This window comes from Thermobia domestica, chromosome 5 (assembly GCF_964235325.1).
Source record: "Thermobia domestica chromosome 5, izTheDome1.hap1.1, whole genome shotgun sequence".
NCBI classification, from domain to species: domain Eukaryota; kingdom Metazoa; phylum Arthropoda; class Insecta; order Zygentoma; family Lepismatidae; genus Thermobia; species Thermobia domestica.
The window spans coordinates 145,294,953-145,322,417 of record NC_137458.1 but is presented as its reverse complement, the minus strand read 5'-3'; the positions used below and the strand labels follow the sequence as shown (position 1 = coordinate 145,322,417).

The window sequence follows — 27,465 nt, the reverse complement described above, 5'->3', positions numbered from 1 at the left end:
TGATTTTTAAAATTTTTTTTAGTCCCTTTGGACCCCCGCGTAAACGCAGACATCTTAAAATCAATTGAAAAATACTATATGTGTGTACAAAATTTCAAGTTTCTATATTGAATAGTAAGAGCAGGAAAAGTATTTAATTTATCAATAATCCCCACAGTGCCCCAGACTACCGCAAAAGACTCTGATGGCAGGTAAAAAATTTCCTGAGACATCCGTGTTTATTCTAGGATCATGGTTCGCCATCATTCTCTTAAGAATAGAACTACCTTTCAAACGGTACCATTAACATGTCTCTATCATGAATCTAAGGCGGCAAAATCGCGAAGAAAGAGATTTTTCGTCAAAATATCCTTTTAAAATTTTGCCCCTCTGGACCCCCCTGTTTTAACGCAGAGATCTGAAAGAAATCTAATAAATACTATTCGGTGGAGTGAATATTTGTCCAAATTTCAGTCTTCTAGGTGCAAAACTAAGCCTGCTTAAATATATATATATATATATATATATATAATATATCCATAATACCCCAGATTCCCGTATAAAACAGGATCTTGTGTCGAAATTTCCTTGAGAGATCCCTATTTATCCTAGGATTGTGGGTCGTGTATAATTCTCTTCAGAATAGAACTGCCTTTCAAACGATACCATTCACATGTCTCCATCGTGTATCTAAGGCGTGAAAATCGCGAAAAAAAGAGTTTTTTTGGTTAAAAATATTTTTTTACTTTTGCCCCTATGGACCCCCAGTGTTAACGCAGAGATCATCTGAAAAAATCTGATAAATACTATTCGGTGGACTGAATGTTTGTGCAAAATTTCAATCTTCTAGGTGCAAAAGTAAATCCGTCAAAAAAATAAATATCGGCCTAATAACAAAATATGTTTTAAAGTTTTGACGTCATCACCTCCTATGTCTCGACGCAGAAAGGCGTGAAACCATACATAACGTGTTCTACAATGCCTCTAGACTTGGAAAAACAGAAAACCCAAAGTAAAAAGCTTTATTTGTTCTTTTTAAATCGAATAATGAAGACACTACTTTAGTAGCTAAAAAGTATTAAGAATCCACAAGAACTGTCACATGTTGAAACCCTCATATCGACTTATGAATGGATTTCAGGTGCTGTACTCAACAAACGAAATTCAAGCCTGATGTGCATAACAGCTGACCGACTCATAGCAGACATGTAGACTACAACTTTCGTGCCACAACATGTACTGTGCTAGTGGTTGTCCTTATTCATCAAAGTAAGGCCGAGTGGGCTAGCGCCATATGATAGTAATGAAAATTCTTTTGGCGTGAGTCCAAACCCGGCTCGAGGAAAGTTTCTTTTACATTTTTTAAATATTTTATAACACTTTTTAAATTAAAATAATATCAAAATAATACTCAAAAAAGTGATTTACTTACTTTTGTGCAGATAAGTAGTAGTAGTAGTAGGAACGGGTTAGAAGCCCCGCAGGGCTCGTTTTGTTCCCCTTGTACTCCATGATATAAATTTTGTAACCAACTTAAAACAACTAGCCAGGATAGCGCTTAAAACAGCTGGCTAGAGTAGCACGCGAAAAAAACGTACTTCCGGGAGCATTACTCTCCCGAACGGGTCGTGTGCCAAACACTGCTCATGGAGTCCCTTTCCAGCACAGTAAAAGGGCGAAAAAAAGAAAAGAAAGGAAAAAAGAAAGAATACGAAAACGGTTCCTTATGCAAAGAGCGTTTGAAAACATTTCAAAAGGTACGCTATGACAATTATCAGTTAATTGGCAACAACCGATATCGCGGACAGATCCATGGATTTTTAAAGGGCGAGCAGGTCTGAAAAGTAAATTTGAGACATTTCTTGATATGTGGTTGGCTAATCAAAAATGTGAACTGGAGTGCTTCATAATACGTATTTATCGCCCTTCTGGAGGCAGCATTGAGGAAAGCCATGTTGTTCAACACGAGAGAATCCAGGATTACCATAAAAACTTTTTATTACCATCTTTTTATTATTGCATTATTTTATTTTATTATTATCATTATTTTTCTTAAATTAGATTATGTAGAATAAACTATTTTTAATTTAATTTCCTATTAATATTAATTTATATTAATTCTTTACTAATATCGTTATTTTTATACTGCATAAGTACTATCGTGGGGTCAGATTTAACCCCATTAGCCTATTTGTTTTGAAATTAAAATATGTTAATACGTATTACCATTGGCAGTTGATTGTGGACCGTTTACTAGTGCTATACTTTAACGGATTTAACTAGTTTTTGGGACAAAAGATATTTTTAAAATATTTTTTGACTAATGGTCTTTTGGTAATAGATTATTACAAAGCGAAACAACATACTTAAATGAAATAAAGTTTTTTTGTTATCCGAAAATAACAAAGTATGAAAATAAACTTATTTTCATGTAAAGAAAGCATGCAATTATTATAGTGTGTCCAGTAAGAGAACGTCTCTGACAGTTCGCAGTGACATTGCCACTACTCGCGTGTCAAGGTTTTTTCGGTGCAATTGTAGTGGCAATTTAATTTTTCACCAATTTTGCTTATTTTGGGAGTTATTATAATAAAAACAATTTTTATAGCAGAACTTTTATTACAAAATGCTTTTATTCTGAATGTATTTTTAGTGTTTTTCGCCAATAAATAGAAATATCTGTATGGTAATAATATTTTAACCGCATAAGATTGCTTAATTAAGAGTCCTAATTCTTCAAAACTGCATACTGTCGTTTCTCAAGAAGATCACACCTATCCTTTTCGGTCAGATGATGACAATGAGAAAATACTGACAAGGAAGATGAAGGTGGAACAGGATCTAAAGAACTAACATCGATCTCTTTTTTCAGGGATCCAGGATGTTTCGTGCATTTGAAGCTCGCCAGTTTCGACGATGCAAAGTTCCTTTCCTCGTCGACCACAGATTCAAAGTGGCTGCACATGTGAAGAAGCAGGGACATCTCGTTTGTGAACAAGCTTTCGAGCATCTTTTTTGGACTTCGGACTTCAGTTTACCTCTTTTCATATTCTTCTTGTCCTAAATCAATGCGAGAATGCGAATAAACTCAATTTCTTCAGAAATATTCAAATTCAAAAACAAACAAAAAAAATTAGTACGAGATAATATCCGACGAATTAGGTTTTTTAATATCTTATTTTGATCTACAAATCCTGGATCGTTCCATTGTGGAAAATATAATTTCACGAAAAAGAATTTCTTCTGTTTCCCATGCAAAACCCCTTAGAAGACTAGAGTGGGGAATGAATCAAATCAAAGGTTTCAGATAACATTCTCAGAAATAGCAATACGAGTGGGAACATGAGGGCATTTTCAGGCGGTGGTTACGATCACTAACAACTAACTCCGGTAAAGCGTGTTGCCTAAATCCAATGCTGCGATAGCCGCAAAACGGAGTTTTATTGTATTGTAATACATGCAGGATTCGCCACCATTTACGCTGGTGTCTAGTGCGTCTTCGAACCTCTTCTGTATGATTCAATTTATATAGGCTATAGTTTGCAATGTTCCAAAACAATAGAAATATTTATTTATCTATATCGATATATATATAAATGAAAGTGACTATGTTTGTAACTTAATAACTCTTAACCGCCCTACCGATCTCGTTCAAATTTTCAACATAGATGAAGTTCTGACCTGGGATGTTTTTTTATCATTTCACTTTCAACGTGCAACTTGGGGAAGGGGGGGGATGTATAAAAATGATTGAAAATGAACGATGTTAGTGTCAAATGCATAGTTTTCGGGGTCGCTGAGATAAACAGTGACACTTTCGATGCAGTTTAAATCCAAATTCACCCCGCAACTTGGGTAAAGAGGAGGATAGCATATACAAAATGTTCGAAAATGACCGATATTAGAGTCGAGACCATGGTGTGTGGGGTCGCTGAGATGAACAGTAACACTTTCGATGCCGTTTAAATTAAAATTTGGCCATGCAACTTGGGGAAGGGGAGATATACAAAAATGATCGAATATGACCGATATTTGTGTCAAATCCTTAGTTTTTGGAGTACGTAAGTTGATCGTGACAGTTTTGGTGCCCTTTATATCCAAAATGAAACGTATTCTCCCCGTATGAAACACGGGTATTCTAGCTAATTTATAAAAAAGAAAAAACAATAAAATTATTTGTTTAAAAGATTGCATATAAATCTGAGAATAAAAATAAAAAATACAGCAGAAAAAACTGTTATGTAACGAAGACCTAAAGCCCCTCCTCCCCCTTGTCACGCTTCGTAACGCAAGGCCGAACCCCCTTCCCTCCTTGCCGCGTTATGTAATATGTGGACGACCCCTAAATGTGTGTTAATCACATATCCATTAGACACAGAACAAATATAGACACTTTAGTTGTTCTACTGACAGTCAGTACAAATAATGATATTTCTTGATTGACCCTTGTGCACATTTCGGTTGCACATAGAACAAATCCAAGAACGTTTTTGTCATCAATTCGAGGACAAATAGCACATCTCTTCCTTTTAGCTGGAGAATCTGTTTGTGGACGGTCTTCATTGATGTTCCCATCAGTTAGTCGTAACAATGACTGCCGAAGCCTACGAGAAAGTGTCCCGCATTCGCCCCTTACTTTTAGGTGATCTTGAATGAGAGTCATCGCAATTCTCATCATGAAGTCTCGTCTCTGAAGTCTTCTTTGTACGTTGGAAAGATGGTAAAAAAACAAGGCTATTTAAGCATGCAACGTCCAATATTCTATAGAAAATTGCAAGAAACCACCTGCAAAATCTGCCAGTTCCGAGTTCTGCACACATCTCTCTAATACTCCCCAAGAAAACCACAGAAAAAATGTAATGCAGGAAACGCATAGCGCAAGTACTATCCTGGGGAAAATTTCGACCTCAGAGGTCCGAAACCATCGAAACAACAAAGCGCATGGACACGAACAACAAGTCGCTAGGAGATTTCAAGATCAACTGAAAAAATGCAACCGTTAAGTTTTACGACCCACGATTATGCCGGCTAGGCTAAAGGAGGCGGCGATAATGAGAAATGAATGAAATGGTGGAATGAAAAAAGTGGGACGAAACTGGAGAACCCCAAGAAAACCCACGCACACGGTGTTTATCCAGCACAAGGTTCACTTTGCGCGGGCTGGAATCAAACCCAGGACCCCATGCATCAGAGGTGAATACTCTACCACTGAGTCACCGCGGCCCCCTATCAAGGTCAACTGAGAATAGACGACTGAAGCCTCAGTGAAACAATATATATATATATATATATATATATATATATATATATATATATATATTGTCCACAGCTAGAAATGTGTTTGCTGAGGTCAAATTTAATCCCACACGCTATCAATCATAAACTATGACTTAATATATATAGGGCAATAAATCGAAAAACTCTATATCGGCATTTGCCCTCCCCTCCTTTCGAAGAAATCCTGTGGGCGTTAGTGATTATCATGTTGGTTAATTACTGTATAATATTGTGCTATACGTGGAATAGATACTTCTGTATTTTATTTAATAATAAGAACCTTAATTACATTTATTACGGCCATTGCTTGACGACAGCGAAACATATTCACGTTCAGCATTTTCAGTTTCCATTCTGAAATAAGGACAATGAGACGAATGTAATAATTCACGCATACATTTAGGACTTAGAAAAGTGTCCTGCGAACATGTCGTGTTAAATTCCTGAAGAGTGAAAAGCGCTAGTAGCAATTGTTAGCAGTTATTAACTTACCATATAAGACAATAAAATTTTAAAAAACTGAGAATACGAATCTTTTCAGAGATGACAGTGCAATGATGCTTCAAATCTGTGCTTTTACTCCCTATATCTAAGTTATTTCCCTAGTCAAAATAAAAACTCTTCAAAATTAATTACAAATTCTTGTGCAACTATCAGACATTAATATGTGAGGATAATGTATTTGAACACCTTTCATTTAGCATATTTTACACTACGATATAGCAGGCGTTTCCAGGTCATTTCTCAAATACCTACGCAGTTAACAGTAGTGAACTAAATTGCATCAATTGCTTTACTAAATCAGTAACTATTTCTTAACCTATAAAACATTCACTGAAAAGTATTTTAAATTCGGATACATTGATATAGGAACTAACTGAAGCATTCTTAACAGTGACGATAGCACTTTTAATTAATTAAGTGGGAGTAAGCGGAAGAACAGAAAAAACGAGACACAGCAAAATTTTGTATTTGAAAAAGGTTATTTTATATTACTTTATTACTTTACCTATTTAACAATACAATTTGTCTACAGAGGGCAGGCGTCGTCACATGAGACGGACGCTCGTCCTCCTATTCCCCTATGGTGTTGTCACTGATTGTTAACTTTCACATAATTCGGGGTATCACAAATGTGTTAGGATATGAAAAGTGGAAGGGCATCGCAAACGAAACGTGTGTATGCAACTTCTACTATGAGAACTTATAAGAGTAAGACGAAAAAAGGACAGATAACATACTGTATATAATAAAATTAGTAGTTCATATGATAGAAAGTTCAATAGTGAAATAGAAAGTGAGAGTTTTGAATATATATCCTAACATAATACATATTTATTTTTCCATATCTTATGAGAAGTTAAACACCAAAATTCTCTTGCATACTCCACAGTGTAAAGACAAAAAAGTGTTATTATAATGTGACAACTTTATATGTATAATTGCATGTTATGTAATAATTACGAACATTCATATATTATGGATTCTGTCAAAGTATTTCAATGCGAAGGTTTTCTCTTTCTTTTCAGTTCTACACTCAATTCGATTATGATGTTTTGGTACTGTTCGCGCTAATTGTGAGTGTTGGTTACATCATGTAATTTTTATTGACTTAAGCCACAATCTTACTAAAGTTCGCGATAATCACTGGTGTACATGGGCGGCGATTAGGGGGGGCAAAGGGGGGCAGTTGCCCCCGCACTTTTTTTAAGTAACCAATTAATGTATATAGTTTCATTTGGAAATGTAACGATTTTGTATGTGTTACTGATTAATAGGAAAAAATGCTGCCATATAATATTTGCTGTTGCGTGAATACGTATTGGTTGTCTTCCCGTGGAGTAAAGAAAGCTACAGTAATTGCGTTTTAATCGCCACAGAAAATAACCCCAAAAAATAACCTATTGGAGCACAATTTCAGCATACTTTCATTTCTTCTTACAAGGGCTCGATATGTTAGTGAGCCGCTTTGAAGCTAATCGAAAGAACATTATGCAAAAAAGTAGGGCCTATTTCACAAGTTATTCTTTAATTGCACAAAAATTGACAGTTCCTAAAATGTCTTTTCTTCTTTCTAAAGTAAGGAATATCGATTAAAAAGAGCGTGATAAGAAACAACTTCTACTTTTCCATTGTTTTGTAGTGTAATATACGAGTGAAGTGTGTGTTTAAGGATGTACGAGTGTACCAGTATATACAATAAAATTTAGTAAATTGAACATAATTCTAGGTTTTAAGTTTATTTTGTATAACTGAAGTGTGGATTGTAAGTATTGTTGTGTTTTGATGTGTTCCAAGAAAGTGAAATCTGCACCTAATGGCAACGAACATATTTCAAGAAGTTGCAAAAGCAAATATTTCTTTAAATGTCGTAGCATATGCTTGTAGTATTTACTGTCTTTCATTTTCTAAGAGTAATAACATACATTTAATAGCATGTGTGGAATTAAATATTAAGTTTTTCATTAATCCTCAGTTTCAATATAACTTTTGCAAAACAAGCATCATTATTCATTACTATGATTAATATTATCCTTTCTATTTATTTGTTTTGCAAATTTATTAAATAATCTGATCACACAATTTTCCAGACAGAATTTTAAGATGTTCATGAGCAAGGAATCAAACCTCTTCTTACACTTTCGTTGTTTAAGAGTACAAAGGGCTAGTATCTACTTGCGTTGTTCTTCTCAATTTACTTAATAAACTATTATATACGATATACGGTATTTTAACTGAAAATATAGTATCCTATTAGTTATACAACCTTTCGTGAAACAAAATGTTAGAAACAACCAGGAAAACTAACATTTATATACAAATATTCAGATCATGTCTTGCCCCCTCACTTTTAACGTCCAACCGCCGCCACTGCTGGTGTATATATATATATATATATATATATATATATATATATATATATATATATATATATATATATATATATATATATATATATATATATATATATATATATATATATATATATATATGTGTGTGTGTGTGTGTGTGTTATTACTTTAGCCCTAACTGTTGGTCTAATGACTAGTGCACGAACCTTTTCTGTTTGAGAGCTCGGGTTCGAATTCCACTTTAAACTGTAGATCTATCATCTATGTCTCATATAATCTCGGTTCTCAAGAAGAAAGCTAAAATTCACGTTTTGTTTGATTTAGCTTCGTCTCTCAACAGATTTGTAGTACTCTCTTCAATTACCATCAAGCAACATAAAAGTTAGATTATTTCTTCTGAATCGAGACCAAAAACTACTTTACGAGACAAGAGGAGACGGGAAGAACTTTTAAGATAATCGAGACGAAAGAGAAATAATTATTCGAAAACCGAGACGAGACGAGAATTCTATAAAAATTGACGAAACGAGAAAATCTTATTTGGGAAACACTACTAATTTATATTTTGGATGGAATTATGGTCCTCTCATCATATGTACTACTGAGCCATCAATCTTCTCCCTCCTTAGTGACACGGAAGACTTGATTTAATTACCGGTACGTTTGCGTAGGTACAGAGCGTTTGCGTACCATACGCTTGTTCACGAGACGAGACGAGAAATAAAGTTTTCTCCTGTCGTCTCTTAAATTAAGTGTTGGATTCTTGTCTCGTTTTGATTCTCGTTTGTGTCTCGTGAGAGGTCCACTAAGAGTGTAATATATTAATATTTAAATCATATTTATTATTGAAGCATATTATATAATAACTTACATATCCTAAGATGTTGATAAATACTCTTCATTGTCCGTGCTCGTGGTTTTTCTCGGGGTTTTCCTGTTTCCACCCTTTCTTCATTCCACCATTTCATTCATTTCTCATTATCACCGTCTCCTTTAGCCTAACCGGCATAAGCGTGGGACGTAAAACTGAAAGATTTCATTTTACTCTTCATTGTGTTCGTATAACCACTGTAACAATTTATGAACTTTTACTATGAATCATGTAATACTAAAACACTGGTATCTAAGACTTCAGTGAATTGTTGTCCATGAGACTTGATAAATATCTTGTCTCGAAAATGAGACAAGAATTGTCGTTTCTCGTCTCGTCTCTAACTTGGACATACACCTCTTGTCTTAACCCTTATTAGAACATACATTTCTCGTCTCGTTTCCGAGACGACACGAGAAATTTCTGTATCCTGCACATTACTTTCTTGCTTCTCCAAATACTAAATTTCTCACTCACCTTTCATACCATTTGCTTTCATTTGGTTGATTCATCAAGAATTTAAAAGTTAAACTGAATTTAAATATTTTTCTTTGAAGTATAATTTCTTTCTAATCAGATGTTTTTAAAGGAAAAATTCTCTATGCGATCTAGCATGATGCAATAATTTTAGAAGAACCAGTAGCTTTAAAACCTACTAACCTATTATTCTCTTAAAATTTCTGCCAGAAATATCATTTCTAAGAGTTTTTTATATGATACGAATGTTTCTTATTACCATTATTCTACGGACAATAACAGTTTTAATGTGATAAAATTTATTTTATCTCTTTCTCTGTCTTCTTAGCAACCAGTGCGTATCATTTAAAATTATTATACAGGGTGTTTCAAAATCTTGGAAAGAATCCTTGTCCGTCGCCACTCTTCACTCCATAATTTTTTCGAGACTATATTCATATAGGATGTCGTGAGACTCTTCGTCATCACAGAGCTCTTCAACGCACAGTCCAAAACTATGTCAAAGCATATAAATTACGTCAGTGGGTGAAAACCTGCAATACTCTTTCAGAGACAACCCACCCGTAACGTTACTGGAAACGCCTCAATGTACTTTCTGATAAATCAAATAGAACGTCATATCCACTTATTTTAACGACACATTTCTGCACTATGATCTCGATAAAGCAAATGCCTTTGCCACATATCTTCAGGGTATCTTCACACCACTTACTCCTGACCGTCCTGTTCATAATTATCCGGTAGATCGCTTTGAATTTTCATCTGCTCATCTTCAGCCGAACAGTAACCACCAGCTGAATATTCATAGAACACTAACAGCGGCCATCACTCCTGATGATATTACTTCAGCCATTAGAACAAAACGTAATATAGCCCCAGGTATAGACTCCATCTCTTATCGGCATATTAAGGAAAGTCCATATGCAGTCCTCTACCTTCTCTCACTAATCTATACTTTCATCTTACGTTCTGGATTCATACCAAAATAATGGAAGAAATCTGAAGTTCTGATTTTTCTCAAACCTAATAAACTAGCCGACAGTATTTCCTCATATCGCCCTATTTAATTAACACCTGTGTTCAGCAAAATTCTCGAAAAAATCTTAGTTCAACGACTGCATGTCCATCTTCCTCATCATAATCTTTTACCACGTTCACAAGCAGGATTTCGTCCAAATTATAGCATCAACGATCAATTACTCTGTCTCATCAATCACACCACCAACTACTATAATACATTACAACCATCTTGCCTTACCTTATTTGATTTGGAGAAAGCATTTGATAAAGTATGGCACCCAGGACTTATGTACAAACTTTTAAACTTCCGGCTTCTTCTTGCTTATGTTCGATTCATCTATAACTTTTTGCATTGTCGCTTGGCATACGTATCTATTAACGACATATTCTCTCATCCTATATTCCTTTACTCTGGTGTGTCCAAGTATCTTCACTCTTCCCTCTGCTTTATCTTCTTTACTACCATTACCTACGAACGTCCATATTTTCCAACATGCAGACGATACCGCCTTCCTAGCACTTAATAAAACTGCTCACCAACTTAACATTTCAATGCAGACCGCCATAGATTCGTTTGTTAACTGGTGTGAAAAGTGGCGCCTCAAGATGAACGCTCCGAAGACCCAGACTACAGTTTTCTTGCCGCCCAAAAACCGCACGAAAGTCCACCGAAATCCCAACCTACTTCACCTCACAGTCGATGATACCCGTCTTCAACTCAGTACATCTGTCAAATACCTCGGCGTCATCTTAGACACACATCGCACTTGGAAAACACATTTACAAAAGCTTCAAATCGGCTCAATTTATTAAAACGTCTCACGGGCACTACCTGGGGTCTCAATTGTACAGCTGTATTAAATACTTATAAGGTCTTTTTGCGTCCAGTTCTGACGTATGTTAATCTGGCTTGGATCGCTGCACCACCATCCTTCTATAACAAATTAAAGATCTTAGAACGCCATGCACTCCACATTGCATCAAGTGCAACATGCGAATTGTACGAAAAATACCTTTTCCACATATTCTCTTCTATTTATAATCTGTTCGTCTCAAATATATTGATAAACACCTGCATGAACGCCATCCGCTTCTCATAGACACCATGAACGCCCATATAGACTTTCCTATTGCAGCTCCTATTATATATACACCGTTATCTCTTCTTTTTCACGATTTACCACTACACTCTACCCCAAACCACAGGTATCTCCACTTAGCAGAAGAATTGAAGACCGACGACCCCCAGCCTCTCATCTGTCCATCATATGCACTGTAATACCTCTAGTACTAATCTGGGCTTTCCCTTGTCTTTCATCAATGCTTGGAGCAGCCCCCAAGCGAAAAGATTAACCAGCATTACTCAACTAACATAACCCAGTGCTGTGTTTGTGTTTCGCACTTCACCACATCATATTATGCCCTCTTATCTTCGCCTCATGATTGTGATCTAAAGATCACAATGTTCAACCTACCAATGCTGAAATAAACAAATAAAATAAAATAACATCCTCTGTATAATAATCCTACAAGGTTTCTTCATTTTCTATACCCCTCTTCTAACTCAGTAAGACAAATATCCCATAAACCAACCACTACTACTCCTATTTCTTCCGATTATGATGTCACCCACTTCCCCATAGAGGGCGTCACCCTCGAGCGGGTAGCTAGCTCTAGCTAGCATGCCAAAAGAAGAGTTTTTATCGCTATTGTAGCATTTAAATAGGAAGATTTTCTTCAGGTTAGTTAGGAAGTCACGTTACTTTCTGACTATATTACAGAGACGTTCCCGGGTAAGATGAAGTTAAGTGGTGCCCTATATACAGTTTCGGAACATCTTAAAATAAAAATTATCGTATGATTATAACAAATTTTTGATGTCATGTAGAAGATTTTTCTTTAATATATAGCTACTAATACACAATCGTGCTTTGCTAAAAGAAAATTATATTTGTGTATTTTTGATCGTCAAGGTCTTGAAGCCGGGTCTCAGATGCTGCCATTGAAAGACCCCTTTCTTTGAATTTTCTTTCCTTACCAAATTTGATAAAAAATTTTATAATAAATATAACAACAAACTGTTTCGTGTAAAAAGAAAATACAAGACAGAAAAAATAAGAGATATTCTGATTTAGTAGAATACCAAAATTAAAATAAGTACCATCATTTCAAGACTGGAAAATTTCCAAGGAAATAAACTGAATGTAGTAGTAGGATGAACAACTTACTTTTGCATATATTAGCCGAGATGCCATCACTCCTGGTATAGGGATAAGGATGATCGCTCCAACAATCCAGCCATATGTTTCAGATTTTTTCGGCAATACGTATTTTCCATTTTGTCCCAATGAAGCTCTTTCATATGTAAATAAGTCAAATCCAATTATTATCTGTAATATTACGAAAACAGACTGAATCAATTTAAAAGCAAACATTCGTTTTTCAGTAATAAAATATAAATCCATATATTATTATTTCTTTATAATTGTCATGAGTTGATTTTGAGTTTATCGTCCCTTTCAGCAGTGAGGCTATACGAGACGATACTACTGATTAATGTAGAATCCGAACCACGTGAGCTCTCGCCGGGAATGGAACCCGGGTCTCCCACACCAAAGGCGCGTACGCTAACCGCTTAACCACGAAGGAGCTCGATAACTGTTAAATTTGAAAGAAGAATATTTCCTATGGTGCTTTCCTAAAAGGTAACTACCAAAGATAGGTAACAAATGTCAGGGGAGTGGCAGTGATTCACCACGTCACGCATGATAAGTAGATTTATTCAGTATTTGTCTTTAAAATATACACATACACACACATACACTCTTGCGGTAGTAACATAATTTTAGAGTTTGTTTGGAAAACGGGTGGAGCAAGATTCTCCACCGACATAAATAGTTTCATGTTTTCCATTAATGTACAGCTATGGAAAATATTTTTCTATAAGAATTAATAAAAAAAATATGTGTGACTGTCATCAGCTTTTCGCATAGAAACGAGACAACTAGAGACATTAAATTTCTACACAGATAGATTTTCCACAGATCTAATCGCGTATGAACTTAATTTATTGATTTTTGGGTTAGGGTGGTCATGATGTATGCGTGAGTATACGCAAACAAAGCCCTTTTCGTTGGTCTAATGGGTAACGCGTGTCCCTTTGATTCAAGTTGTCCCTGGTTTGTTTCCCGATGGAAGAGCACAAACATGTAATTCACAACCATTTACTTTCATTGCTTGTCAGTTTCCTTTAACCTAAAGAGTATAACCACGAATTTTCATTTCATTTTTCTATAAATGCGCCGGCAATTCCTGTACGTCAACTGATGAAGGGGCAAGAAAATAGGGAGATTTTACCTACAATAGATCTCATATCGTGGGACAATTCTTCGAATTCATTCTTCAAACGCTGAAGCTTCTTGGCATAAATTTTGTACAAAATAAGCTCCCTTAACTGTATTTTGCAATTAGCACAAGTAGAAAAATGTGTGAAACCATCGTTCTTTAGCTGTTTCTCCAAGAGTTGCAACTTGCGTTTAAATGTTTTTATCTTATCACTCATATTAATAATAAATATTTTAGCTTGCAGTTTCAAATTTATAACTGACAAATATTTCATAATATTAACCATAAAACAAACATCTTCAAATCATAAGGATCATTTCAGTAAGCTAATGTTGCGAAAAATGAACGAATTTTATCTCAGAAACTCCAGAATAGAACACTCGCATCTGGTGAGTGGGGTCTCTGGTTCAATTTCAGCTCGCGCCAAGTGGACTTTGTGCAGGACAAACAACGTGTTTTTGGGTTTTTGTCGGAGTTCTCCCACTTCCTCCCATTTTCTGCATTCCACCATTTCATTCATTAACATCTTGACCGTTTCTCTTATATTCGCTTGATAATAGTGTAATGTGAAACTGCTAAACTAGAAATTTCGTTTCATATCAATTTCCAGAAATTTTCACAGTTGTGGAGTGGGGTAGTTAGCGCACTTTTCAGTAATAGGGAAGAGCAGAATTTATTCTTCCTAAGTCTTTCAAGGAAACGGAAAACTGTCCCTGGTTTAAGCCATAAGATTTTATGTTGATTTGTAAAGAAGGTTTCATGGTACTAAAATAAAAGTTCAAAGCAAAATATAAATTTAAAGCAAAATTGCCACAAGTTGTGTGAACTCCAGGTAACATTTCCACTTATCTCAAACCCTCCAGAAGATTTTTTTCTCATGCATTCCAGATCCAGGAGACATGAATGTAATTTATTTATGGAAATCAAAAGTATTTTTTGTATGTGTAAATATGAATGATTGGAATCCAGAGTGTACTCAAATGATTAGTATCTTTTGTTCACTTCCTTTCTAAATATGCAAATTAAATTAGACCATAATGTTTGTTTCAGTAAATTGCTTTGGAGAAATTAGATCTTGTATACTCTGTAATATTTTGAAATTATCTATTAGTACCAGTCTTAATAATGAGTATAATTATAAATCTGAACAATAATTTCACTTGTTCTGCATCTTTTTGTCCTTCTGAAGTGACTAAAATATTCACAAGCATGCATGCAAGTCCATTACAACCTATGTTTACTCCATGGTTGAGTCGGTAAATTCACCGCCTTTGTAATCAAGGGATTTCGCGTTCGAAACCAGCTGGAGAGCAATTTCTCTCAGGTGTAAGGTGAATGTAAGGCTTGGAGGTTATGTAAGACTTATAATATTTGTTATATGTCCTTTATAACTCTATGGTTACATAAGGACATTAAGAGCAAGGAAGCTTAAATTTTCTTATCACATGTGATCTATATAAATAAATCAAATCTATTTACGTAAAAACTGGTTTTTGTTTCTTTTAATCACAGTTTTGCCAGCCCCAACTTGTGCCTAGGAATACCAGTTATGAAACATTTGCTTTTTGTGTTAAATCTTATTGAATTATATAATGATCAGAACTGTAATGTGACGATGTGCTTGGTCTCTTTTTGTTTATGATGCTCGTTAAATTCCACATAATGTAGAGAACTGCTAACGCTATTCTTTAGCGGTTGTCACAAAAGAAATATAATTAAATTACACCATGATTTTCATGGGAAAAGTGGATTAATCTATGGGAATGACAACATTATTTCTAAAAAGTAAGTTTATTACATAACTAAAATGGTAATATACAACAACATTTAATTGAGTAATTCACAAAAGTAATTTGATATCTGATAGTTCATTTGATAGTTTGATACCTTATTATAAATCGATTAACAGACAAGTTATTCAATTAATTCAGTTATTGGAGATGGAAGATGCAATACGAATATACGACGACAGCTCTTAATCTTGAAAGTTTTATTGTAGGTAAACAGATCATTTTGAAGTACTGCATGACATCTCTGAACTTGAAATAACTGATGCAACAAGTACTCATACATACCTTATAGTAGTAGTGTTGTAACTCTTAGAAACTGACGATGATTGCGTTAGCTCACAACCTGCGTCTCGAATCTCGACACTCTGAACCTCTGAACTTCTGAACAACCGTTTGAGACCTTGAGGTCCTTTTATACTAATTTCGAGGGACACACCCAAACCTCGTATCAGTCAGTTCATCCATTTGCATCAGATCCACAAATATGGAAACTTAGTACTCTTTTGCATTCTGATTGGCTCTTAACAAGGGCCACACCCAGAATACATGGCATGACACACATGTACACACGTGTACTGTCACAGCTGGAATAATTCAATAGCATGATTTCTAGACTTATCCATAGATTCTTAATTATTTAACCAATTTGCGCACATTAATGCGGCGTCACCTTGTCAAAATCATGATAATGTATCCTGTATGATGACTATGAGTAACCTTCGACAAGTAAACTTCCTACAGAATTGCGCAGCAAAAGCAACATTAGTCACCTTCAGAAAGTTTTACGTATTTCCTTTCTCTGTTGCTAGCTTGTGGCAAGTCAAGAGAGAAAAATGTCTTTTAAAATGCATATTAATCCAAAATAATCTGTTTCAATTCCTTCAATAAAGAGCAATATAACCATATTTTTAGATTCAGCGTCACATTCCCACTGCTTCATAATTTTCGACCTCGAAAATTACCAAGAAGCGAGCGTTAGAGCCGGAACTTGGGTAACTTACTTTCCGAGTGGTCCTCGTAGAAGAAAGTATATTGAATAAAATAGAAAATTTTTGCAAGGTGAAGAATATTATGTCATGCACATAATTATGAGCCTGCTGTCAACATAGTCGCATTTCACCTTTTTTTTTTTTTTACACAATACAGAGAACGTTTACAACTAACAAGGATGGCGTCTCTGTTCCATTACTTAACACAACTAAATAGAAAAACAACTGATCAAGTATAACCAACTTCAAGTTAACAAGTATATGTTAGTTTGACACAGCATATAGCATTATTGATGCAATATATCAAAGTTAAAGGTCAGCAACCTTTTGAATATGCGACGATTGCAAGTAGTTACGTGAATGAAATATTACATTAAAGTTGAAAAGTCAATAACATTTTGAACATGCTACATTTGCAAAAGGTTAACATTACAACAATTTATATAATGCCCTGAAGTTCAGAATAGCTAACAGTTCTCATCTCCTCTAAAGATTCATTACTAAAGATTCAAGAACATAGCATAAAATATTTAACGACATACACCCATATCTTAGAATTATCTTACTGAATAATGACATAGAGTGTAAAACAGTACAAGTGAATTAGATTATTAGACAATTACGGATACGACACCATCTCAGATTCGAACTCAGTTCCTTTAGTACAGTTAGGTTACTAATGGTGAATTCTGAAACTTTATTAAGACTAAGTATTTATGTATGTTAAATGCTTACAATCTAGTGAGATGTGTACCATCTCGTATTCAACGAAATAGGGTTCCATTAGAAATTGAACACTACACAAGTAAGTAAGAATTAGTATTGTCATAATTAACAACAAATGTGTATACTCAGGGGCACAAATAGTTTGCATTATTCCTTTACATTACATAGATTTTAATATCAATATTGTGCTTATGAAGTAATTGAATGATTGAAACATCAACAATTGGTTAAGAGATTGATGCATTTGTGGCATCTAATTAAATGACATTAGCAAATTGAAGAGCAAAATTCTAACATGAATGGAAAAGAAGATATGCCAATACATAGTTTATGGTAGATTACGTTACAAAGATGAGTGAGTATTTACAAAGTAGGCACCCCAAATGAGTAATTAGTAACAACAACAATTAATGGGGTTTAAAAGTCAATTTATGTAGTTACATAGCAATGTAGAGATTTGATTACATACAGATTTGAGATATCTAAGAGGGCTGACTTACTCATACTTTATTTTATACAATGAAATCCTAGTATGTAAGATCATGAAGAATCAAGGGTGGACTACTGTAGTTACATAGCAATGTAGAGATTTGATTACATACAGATTCGAGATATCTAAGAGGGCTGACTTACTCATACTTTATTTTATACAATGAAATCCTAGTATGTAAGATCATGAAGAATCAAGGGTGGACTACTGTAGTTACATAGCAATGTAGAGATTTGATTACATACAGATTCGAGATATCTAAGAGGGCTGACTTACTCATACTTTATTTTATACAATGAAATCCTAGTATGTAAGATCATGAAGAATCAAGGGTGGACTACTGTCACTGGATTTTACAGGTTTTTAATAGTATAATTTTTTAAATTTTTATTTACTATTCTATTATATTTTATATTATGTCATGCATGACAAAAGCAACAAGACGAATAGAAGTTTAATAATGAATTGACTTGTAGTCGCCGCCTTGAGTCTACATGTCGGTGAAACTATAATATTGGAACCCTGTTTCGTTATGAGTGCTCTCTAACCCAAAATAAGGGGTGAATTCCTCTCTTTCCTTTCTCATCTTTTGTGCGTTTTAAAAGTTTACAGGTGTATTCAAAAGGAGCGAGGAAGGAAAAGGATCCCTTGTTGTTTATTAGTCGGGGACTTCGGAGAATCGAACCAATACTTAGTTAGATTTGGAACCTCCACACCTAGTGGTTCTTACTTTTGCTAGAGGTCGTGGGCGAGTTATCAGGTATACCGAATTTAGCCAATTAGAGAATTTTATTCATTCACATTTTATTAACTTCTCGCTGGCAAAGTATATTGCCACAGGAGATTATTCGCAATCTTAGATTATGTAAAACCGCAGGCATTTCCTGCTGACTGGCTATAATTTGCATAGGCAGGAAGGGTGTGCCACTTCGTCTAGGAAAACGTTTACAGAATTTCCAACTGAATAAGAAGTAATTCTATAGTCCTTTTTGTTTTTACTGCTGGAATCCACAAGAATCAGGGGCTTAATTGTGAGTGTTATTGAGTTTTCATAATTCACAAATAAAAGTGTCGGGTTGGATACTCCTTATTCGAGTTAATGTTCTAAGGATGACACCATACATCATATAAGGAAAGTAATAGGTGTCTCAATTCTTTTTGGTCTCTTAATACAGCTGATGGGCAGATGCCGGATATTTTGTATTTTTCAAAGCTTGTGACCACGTATTCAAACGTTGGTAATTCACGGATTGACATGCACATCATAGTTACTCTTATTCTTGAGAGTCGCGAAGTGATTGTAATGTAGGTGTTTGTGTGAGTGTTGTTTAAGTAAGAAATGCATATCAAATGCAAGTACAACAATTCTTACTAAAATATAAAAGTGTGTTTAATACTACGGGTAGTTAGGGATTTAAATCATTTTGGAAATATTATAATCGCGTCGGCGTGATTTACTTCAGCATCCTACCTATAGATTACCATGGGAAAAGTGTCCAGTGGTAAGTAGAAACTATATTCTGACATAGTATAATACCACATAGTATAATACTCTAACACTTGAATGTAATGCCACGTTTTGAATGAAATACGCCACTGAAATACACCACTATACACAATTAAGAATAATTTCTTCCTGAAGTTGTAGTCTGATGTCCAAAGCACAGTAAGGATTTTCAAATTATTTCCAAATAGGGGGGTTCCAAATTTTACTCTTCTTAGGCATTCTTCCATTTTTCAAGGAACAGAACTCGCACTCAGAAATCAATTAGATTCGTGAAAATAGAATAAAACACGATTAGTTTATAATATACCATTTTCAATTAAAATATTTAAATAACTAATAAATAAACAATAAGGAAATTCTCCATTTAACTAAAAGACTTATATGACACACCATAGTATAAGCAGAATTTCTTAACGCAATGTTGATAAATAAATAAATAAATAAATAAATAAATAAATAAATAAATATATATATATATATATATATATATATATATATATATATATATATATATTAAGTAGTAAAAAAAGGAAAATTGAACTTATAGTAACGAAATAAAATTAAAAGAAAAATAAAATTCTTAGCAATAGTAAATGGTAGTTACAACGATTTGAAAGCCTCACTAGTATAAGGAGGGAGCGTAACCAATATTGAGCGCACAAGAAATACACACAGGAAGCTATGCAAGTGGTCGCAATGGAAGTAGTGGTATTAGAACAAGGTATTCAAGTAATATTTGTTATAGGAAGTAATACTTGTTATATACAATAATTGTTAAAGGAAGGGTAATGAAGGCAATTGTTATGTAACATGCACATTCCTCAATTGAACGTAACGAATTTAAGTAAGTGGGGATCGATGGTAATTTACAGAGGAATCGAAAAGTGAATAGCTTATATATGCTCATTAGTATTATTATTTAACTTGGATGACAGTACAAATTATATATATTTTATTATTATTATTATTATTATTATTATTATTATTATTATTATTATTATTATTATTATTATTAGTATTAGTATTAGTATTATTAGTATTGCATGAAAACTTTTAGAGTAAGGCTGCTGCCATTCAACTTGACCTAATTCAAATAGTAGAGCATTAATCTCAAATAGTAATGATGGTGATTTTATATTTTAGAATCTTCTTTTTAAAGTAATGCACTTCATTGCATGCAATTTGTAGATAAAGATTTTTGTGTTCTTGCTAAGAGTGTGTGCTGATAACAGTTAGTTGAGTAAGGAAGTAGATAACTTACTTCCGGAATGCAGGAACTATGCAAGAGAACACTTTTACATAATAGCAGACAATACTGTTATGAAGTAAGATCGTTGAGAAAAGAAACAATGTTTGATTTAACAAATATGAAGTATATAATAACATTTTATTTAATAAATATGACTTGCATAACAAAACATATACTTGTTTGGAGAGAGACCTTTGAAAAAGGCACATAACGTTGCAGGATCAGGCGGGAAATAGACCGGAAATAAAAAAATAAAGGGGAAAGGAGTCCTTGCTTCATAAAAGAGTACTATGCCTACATTCATGCCAATCCAAAAAATAAAGGGGGGTACACAGGTATTTCGGGGCTACCTATAGTGCTCACGCAAACGGTGAATTATGAATTGTCATCCATCTGCAGTATTTGTAATACAATAATGTACTGTATGTAACTATAATACTTTATATAGAACATACTATAATGTTGCTTGACTTGACTTGATTTTGAGTTTAACGTCCCATTCAGCAGCGAGGCTATATGAGACGTGGACATACTGATTAACGTGGAATCTGAACCACATGAGCTAACGCCGGGAATCGAACCCGAGCCTCCCACGCCAAAGGCGCGTACGCTAACCGCTTAGATACAAAAGAGCTCACCATTATGTTGCATTGCATTAATACAAACAAAACAAGACGTAATTACTTACGACAAATGGCAATTAATAGAGGCTTTATCTGTAAAAGGAAGCAAAACATGATAATACATAATTAAGATTGTTGTCGCTTGTGTTCTTTTCTTGTCTTTGTTTTTGTTTTCAAATGACAACTACGTTCTCACTGCTCCATTATATAATCTTCTAGAGTAAAATAATACTAATAGAATTAAGGAATTTATTAGTGTTATTTCTATTCCCATCAGAAAAGACACGTAAACCTGCTTGAACCTTAGCAGATTCATACAATTTTAGTAGTCTATCGACTTCATTTACACACGACCTGGCTCACGAGTAAGGATAATTTCCAAAGCACGGGGGTTCAAACCTTTTCATATATGTCGTTTCCACTAATATTAACATCTAGTTTGTTACATACTCTTAGAATTGCATAATTAATTCGAAAAACTTTCATGAGGTGTTTTATTCCGTCTTGCCAATAAGGCAAGTGGTTCACCAAGCTCAGCTGAGGCTGCGAAGTCAAAAGCCTATCTGGACCTACAAAATACAAAGGCGTCTCCTATTTTTTTATTAATTTCTTTTTATATTCTTATTCTCTTTTTTATTATATTCTCATTAATGCGAATCTCATATTCTCAGTCTCATTAATGCGATTTCCAATGCTTCTAACGGAAGCTTTACTTTTAACAAATAAAAATAGCTTTTGTTTTTCATTTGTCTATTCACTTCTCTCTTTTTCTTTCTCTTGGTGTTTTTTTCTTTTTGTCTGTCTGTCTGGCCAGCGGTCTGTCTGTCAACACAAGGAATATAATACCTACGTAAGGAATCAATTTGTTTCCTTAGTTATATATATATATATATATATATATATATTTCTTTTCTTTTCTTTTCTTTTCTTTCTTTTCTTTGTAGCAGGGTTTCCGACAATGCATGAATTTCAAAACAATCATGTACTCCTCTAAACATCTCTTTTCTCTATTTATTCTTCCTATACACTTAGATATATTTACTTAATTGATTGGGTACCCATTTACTTGTTTATTTATTTATTTATGTATTAATATATCATTTATTTCAGAAAGCCTGCGTTATCATTGAATTTCACGTTAGAAGTTCCTACGCCTACCGCGATAACTTATTAAATTAACATATTTTAATTAGACCTTACGTGTAAGATGATCGAACAAAATCGATCAGGTTTGGAACTAGAGAACCTGGATAATATAACTTCATTCTTTCAACATTAACTATCTTTGGCTGATCTTCCTCGTTTACTTTTAAGAAATAACCCCGGCTTAGTTGCCAAATTTCTAATGAAGACTAAATCATTTTCTTTTGACGTATGGGCTTTCCTATGCCTATCAATTTTGGCTCTTTGTTTTTACTGCTGATTAATTAAAGTATTTTAGCTAGTTTTCTTATACGACTAAGATTCTTTTTCACGAGTTTCCCATACGGGGTTCGACATGGTGTCTCGAGTTCGAAACCTAATACAGCCTTTCTACCAAACACCAATTCAAAAGGAGAATGAGGATGGTGTTAGTGTCTCGCAGTATTGTAAGCATAACAAGCGATTCTAACAAATAGAGACCAATCCTTTTGAGAGGTAGACACATACTTAATCAAATAGCTTGTCTGAGTCATACGAAAGAGGACTAGGAGTTACTGCGTCACGTGCAGCCTTTTCCTGGTAGGTTCCCTTTTTGCCAATTGCTTAATTTCATCATCTGAATCACATTTACTTGATTCAGGTGGCGAGATTTCTAGCAGTTTACCCCACAAGGGTTTTCCCACTTGAGGAGGTATTCCAAATGGAAAATAAACTTCCTCATCCTCCACTACTTCTGAATCAATAATATGCTTCTTTTCTTCCTTCTTTAAAGGTGTTGAAGCTAATTAGGATCAAACTCAAAATCGCTTGTCATTACACCGGGGACTCTTCGGAAGAACAAGCTGCACCTTCATTTGAAGGGTCAGTCAGTTTTTCTGGCTTAAGGAAAATCGTACTTTCGCAACCACCGGTTTATACTGCGTACTGTCTAAAGGAATCAAGGGTGGCATTTTACTACAAGTATCTTCAAACTTCGCTAAATTTTCTCTATAACGCTGCGCTTGCGTTATTGGTTGCCTATCCATAGGATCTGGTAAACTATACTGCTGAGGATGGTCTATCCGGTGGTCTGAGGATGGTTCACCTACTTCATACATGTACTTGGCAAACTGGGTTGCTGCACTGGCGAGTCTGTTGCTACTTTTGCCATGGGACAGTTCGGAACGAACGCCCTCGTGAGCGCGGTTTCCTGAGCAAGAGCTTTCCTACGATATTTGCAATTTACTTCACCCGATTTTGCAACATACCAATAATGAAACTTTGGCGGAGATTTCTTAAATTTCAAAAAGAGGAACCAATGGGAAGACATCTCGAATTACTTTGTTAAAATTTGTTTCTGTTGGAAATAGGATTGGGTAATAAGTGTTTAGAAATATGTAAATGTCCGTTATGTAGTTAAAGAAACAGTCTGTGCAAATAAGATTTAGAATTATGATGAATGTATAAGTTGATGTGTGCGTTATGAATAAGTATGAAGAAATTGTCCATATGAAATATGTAATAGCTGTGGAGTGACAAAGCTGAATTATTATAAGTAAAGAGTGCACTGGGCACAGATTAATAATAAAGAGGTATATAAGAACTCAAGTATTCATTGTGTATATAATAAGATGGGAATATAGTTGCTAAGAGGTTTACTCATACATAAATTATTGCATCCTTTGGCTATGGTTTAATATTTGGTGCAGGGAATAGATTGGTTGTTTCTAAGTACTAACAATTGGCGCAGTCGATTTTGAACAACGCTTCCGTATTGAAATATTATGGCAACGTTTTCAGGTTTCAAGCAAGATCAAAGTCATAAGGTAGTCATGATCAGTTCAGACATCAAGTCCAGTAAATGGGCACATCGTTTCAAATTTCATTCGATGAAGCAACAAAACCAGCAAAGTGTTGTGCAGTTTATTACAGATCTTCAGAACGCTGTTTCTTTCTGTGCATTTGAAAGATATGAAGAACTTGCTTTATGCAATCAATTTATTTTTGGATTAGGTAGCAATCAAATACGTAATGTATTACTGTCTAAAAACAAATTGTCGTTTGCAGAAGCAGTGCAACTAGCTTGTGATATGGAGAGTTCGAGCGTTCAAGTTTATGCTAACCAAACACAAAATAACCAGCATGAGTTACCAGCTGTTTGTCAGCGGTGTTCGTATCGGTCTAAATATCAAAAATGGAAGTTTCCTTGCGGAAGGTGTAAGAAATATCATGAGTTTAAGAACTGTCCGGCGTATAAAAAGCAATGTTTTTCTTGCAATGGAATGAATCATTTCGCCTACGCATGTAGACATAAGAAGGTTTCAAATAGTGTTCAGCCGATAAAACAAAAGCAAACAGTAGTCATGCAAGGCAGTAACAATGGTAGTGGTCAAACAAATAATACGGTCATCAATTCTAACAGTCCGTTATTAAGTGCGAATGTAAATGGTGAAAGCTTTATGATCTCAAACAAGAATGGTGTTGGTTCCCATATAACAGTGGACCAGTCTATCCTAGATTTAAGTGTAATGGACTCAGTAGTACAGAATGAGAGGAAAAGTTGTGAAAAAGGAAATACAGCAATCGATCACAATGAAACAAGTCAAGAAATAAACGATAATCTACAGGTAATAAGTGACTGTGATGTTAGAGCAGATTCTGAATTGCAAGACAAGGAAGGACAAATGACAAGGTATGGGAAGAAAAATAAAAGGAAAGGAGAAAATGGTAAAAAGTTTCGGAAAACCAAACCACACATACTTCGGTAGACAGCAAGCCTAGTTCGTCGGAGGCTATTATAAGCAAGAATACGGTAGAAGTGGTGAAAGAAAAAAGCGAAAAAGTTAAAGAGGATATTATGGAAGAAGAAAAGGAAGAACCAACAGGGAAAGAAGCAAGCAAAAAAGTTGAAGAGGATAATATAGAAGAAGAAAAAGAAAAAACAGAACTTGTGGAACAGAACAATTGTAAATGTAAAGTCGAATGGATGCAATTGTTGGCAGAGGAATTTAAAAAGAGAAATAATGACCTTGAACAACTTAAAAAGCGGAATGAAATATTTGAGAAGTTAGTTCTTGGGGAGTTGAAAAAACGTGAGGAAATATTAGAGCAAGTGCAAGTAGAGATAGGAAAAATAAAGAAAAAACTGGAAGTAAATGCATTGAAGGTTGAGAATTTGGATAATAAAGTAGCAACCTGGTATATGCATTTGGATAATAGATTGAAAGAGGCTTCCAGGTCATTAGAGTGTTGATTCATTGTTAGATAGACTGTGGAGAAGGTTTGGTAAAAATATTGACTCATTAGTTTGTTAGGTTAGGTTGAATACCAGTACTATTGGTTTTGTAATTAGAGTTAGGTGTAGATTGACTTTATGATGGACGTTATAGTCATTGAATTATTTTGTTTTATTAGAGTAGATTCTTCTTTTGTACAGGGGGGAGAATTGTTGGAAATAGGATTGGGTAATAAGTGTTTAGAAATATGTAAATGTCCGTTATGTAGTTAAAGAAACAGTCTGTGCAAATAAGATTTAGAATTATGATGAATGTATAAGTTGATGTGTGCGTTATGAATAAGTATGAAGAAATTGTCCATATGAAATATGTAATAGCTGTGGAGTGACAAAGCTGAATTATTATAAGTAAAGAGTGCACTGGGCACAGATTAATAATAAAGAGGTATATAAGAACTCAAGTATTCATTGTGTATATAATAAGATGGGAATATAGTTGCTAAGAGGTTTACTCATACATAAATTATTGCATCCTTTGGCTATGGTTTAATATTTGGTGCAGGGAATAGATTGGTTGTTTCTAAGTACTAACAGTTTCCACTATTCAAAAAAATATGGGGGGTTATTGCACTATAACAATATAATCAGGTGACTAATTGCCATAAGAATCCATAACAACTTAAATTAACATGCACAATGAACATTACACTGAAACATAAAAAGAGGGATGTCATAGCAGCACCACAAAAATTTTCGACACGAAAAATTGAAAAAGGAGAAAAGCTTTCGACGAGCCCCCATTTGTCACGATGTGCAGGTCTCTTTTTGTTTACGATGCTCGTTAAATTCCACATAATGTAGAGAGCTGCTAACGCTATTCTTTAGCGGTTGTCACAAAAGAAATATAATTAAATTACACCATGATTTTCATGGAAAAAGTGGATTAATCTATGGGAATGACAACATTATTTCTAAAAAGTAAGTTTATTACATAACTAAAATGGTAATATACAACAACATTTAATTGAGTAATTCACAAAAGTAATTTGATATCTGATAGTTCATTTGATAGTTTGATACCTCATAATAAATCGATTAACAGGCAAGTTATTCAGATAATTAAGTTATTGGAGATGGAAGATGCAATACGAATATACGACAACAGCTCTTAATCTTGAAAGTTTTATTGTAGGTAAACAGATCATTTTGAAGTACTGCATGACATCTCTGAACTTGGAATTACTGATGCAACAAGTACTCATACATACCTTATAGTAGTAGTGTTGTAACTCTTAGAAACTTTGACGATGATTCTGTTACCTCAAACCTGCGTCTCGAATCTCGACTCTCTGAACCTCTGAACTTCTGAACAACCGTTTGAGACCTTAAGGTCCTTTTATACTAATTTCGAGGGACACACCCAAACCTCGTATCAGTCAGTTCATCCGTTTGCATCAGATCCACAAATATGGAAACTTAGTACTCTTTTGCATTCTGATTGGCTCTTAACAAGGGCCACACCCAGAATACATGGCATGACACACATGTACACACGTGTACTGTCACAGCCGGAATAATTCAATAGCATGATTTCTAGACTTATCCATAGATTCTTAATTATTTAACCAATTTGCGCACATTAATGCGGCGTCATCTTGTCAAAATCATGATAATGTATCCTGTATGATGACTATGAGTAACCTTCGACAAGTAAACTTCCTACAAAATTGCGTAGCAAAAGCAACATTAGTTACCTTCAGAAAGTTTTACGTATTTCCTTTCTCTGTTGCTAGCTTGTGGCAAGTCAAGAGAGAAAAATGTCTTTTAAAATGCATATTAATCCAAAATAATCTGTTTCAATTCCTTCAATAAAGAGCAATGTAACCATATTTTTGGATTCAGCGTCACAGTAA

At 34.5% G+C, this 27,465-nt stretch overlaps 1 protein-coding gene across 1 annotated transcript in view; it reads right to left on the bottom strand.

The window, feature by feature from the left end:
• Positions 1-27,465, bottom strand: part of LOC145684700 (sodium- and chloride-dependent glycine transporter 2-like) — a 290,540-nt gene that overhangs the window by 23,255 nt on the left and 239,820 nt on the right. Inside the window, exon 7 of the mRNA XM_081757078.1 lies at positions 12,705-12,866. Within this exon, the coding sequence (XP_081613204.1) occupies positions 12,705-12,866 (162 nt within the window). The remainder of the gene's footprint in view (positions 1-12,704; positions 12,867-27,465) is intronic.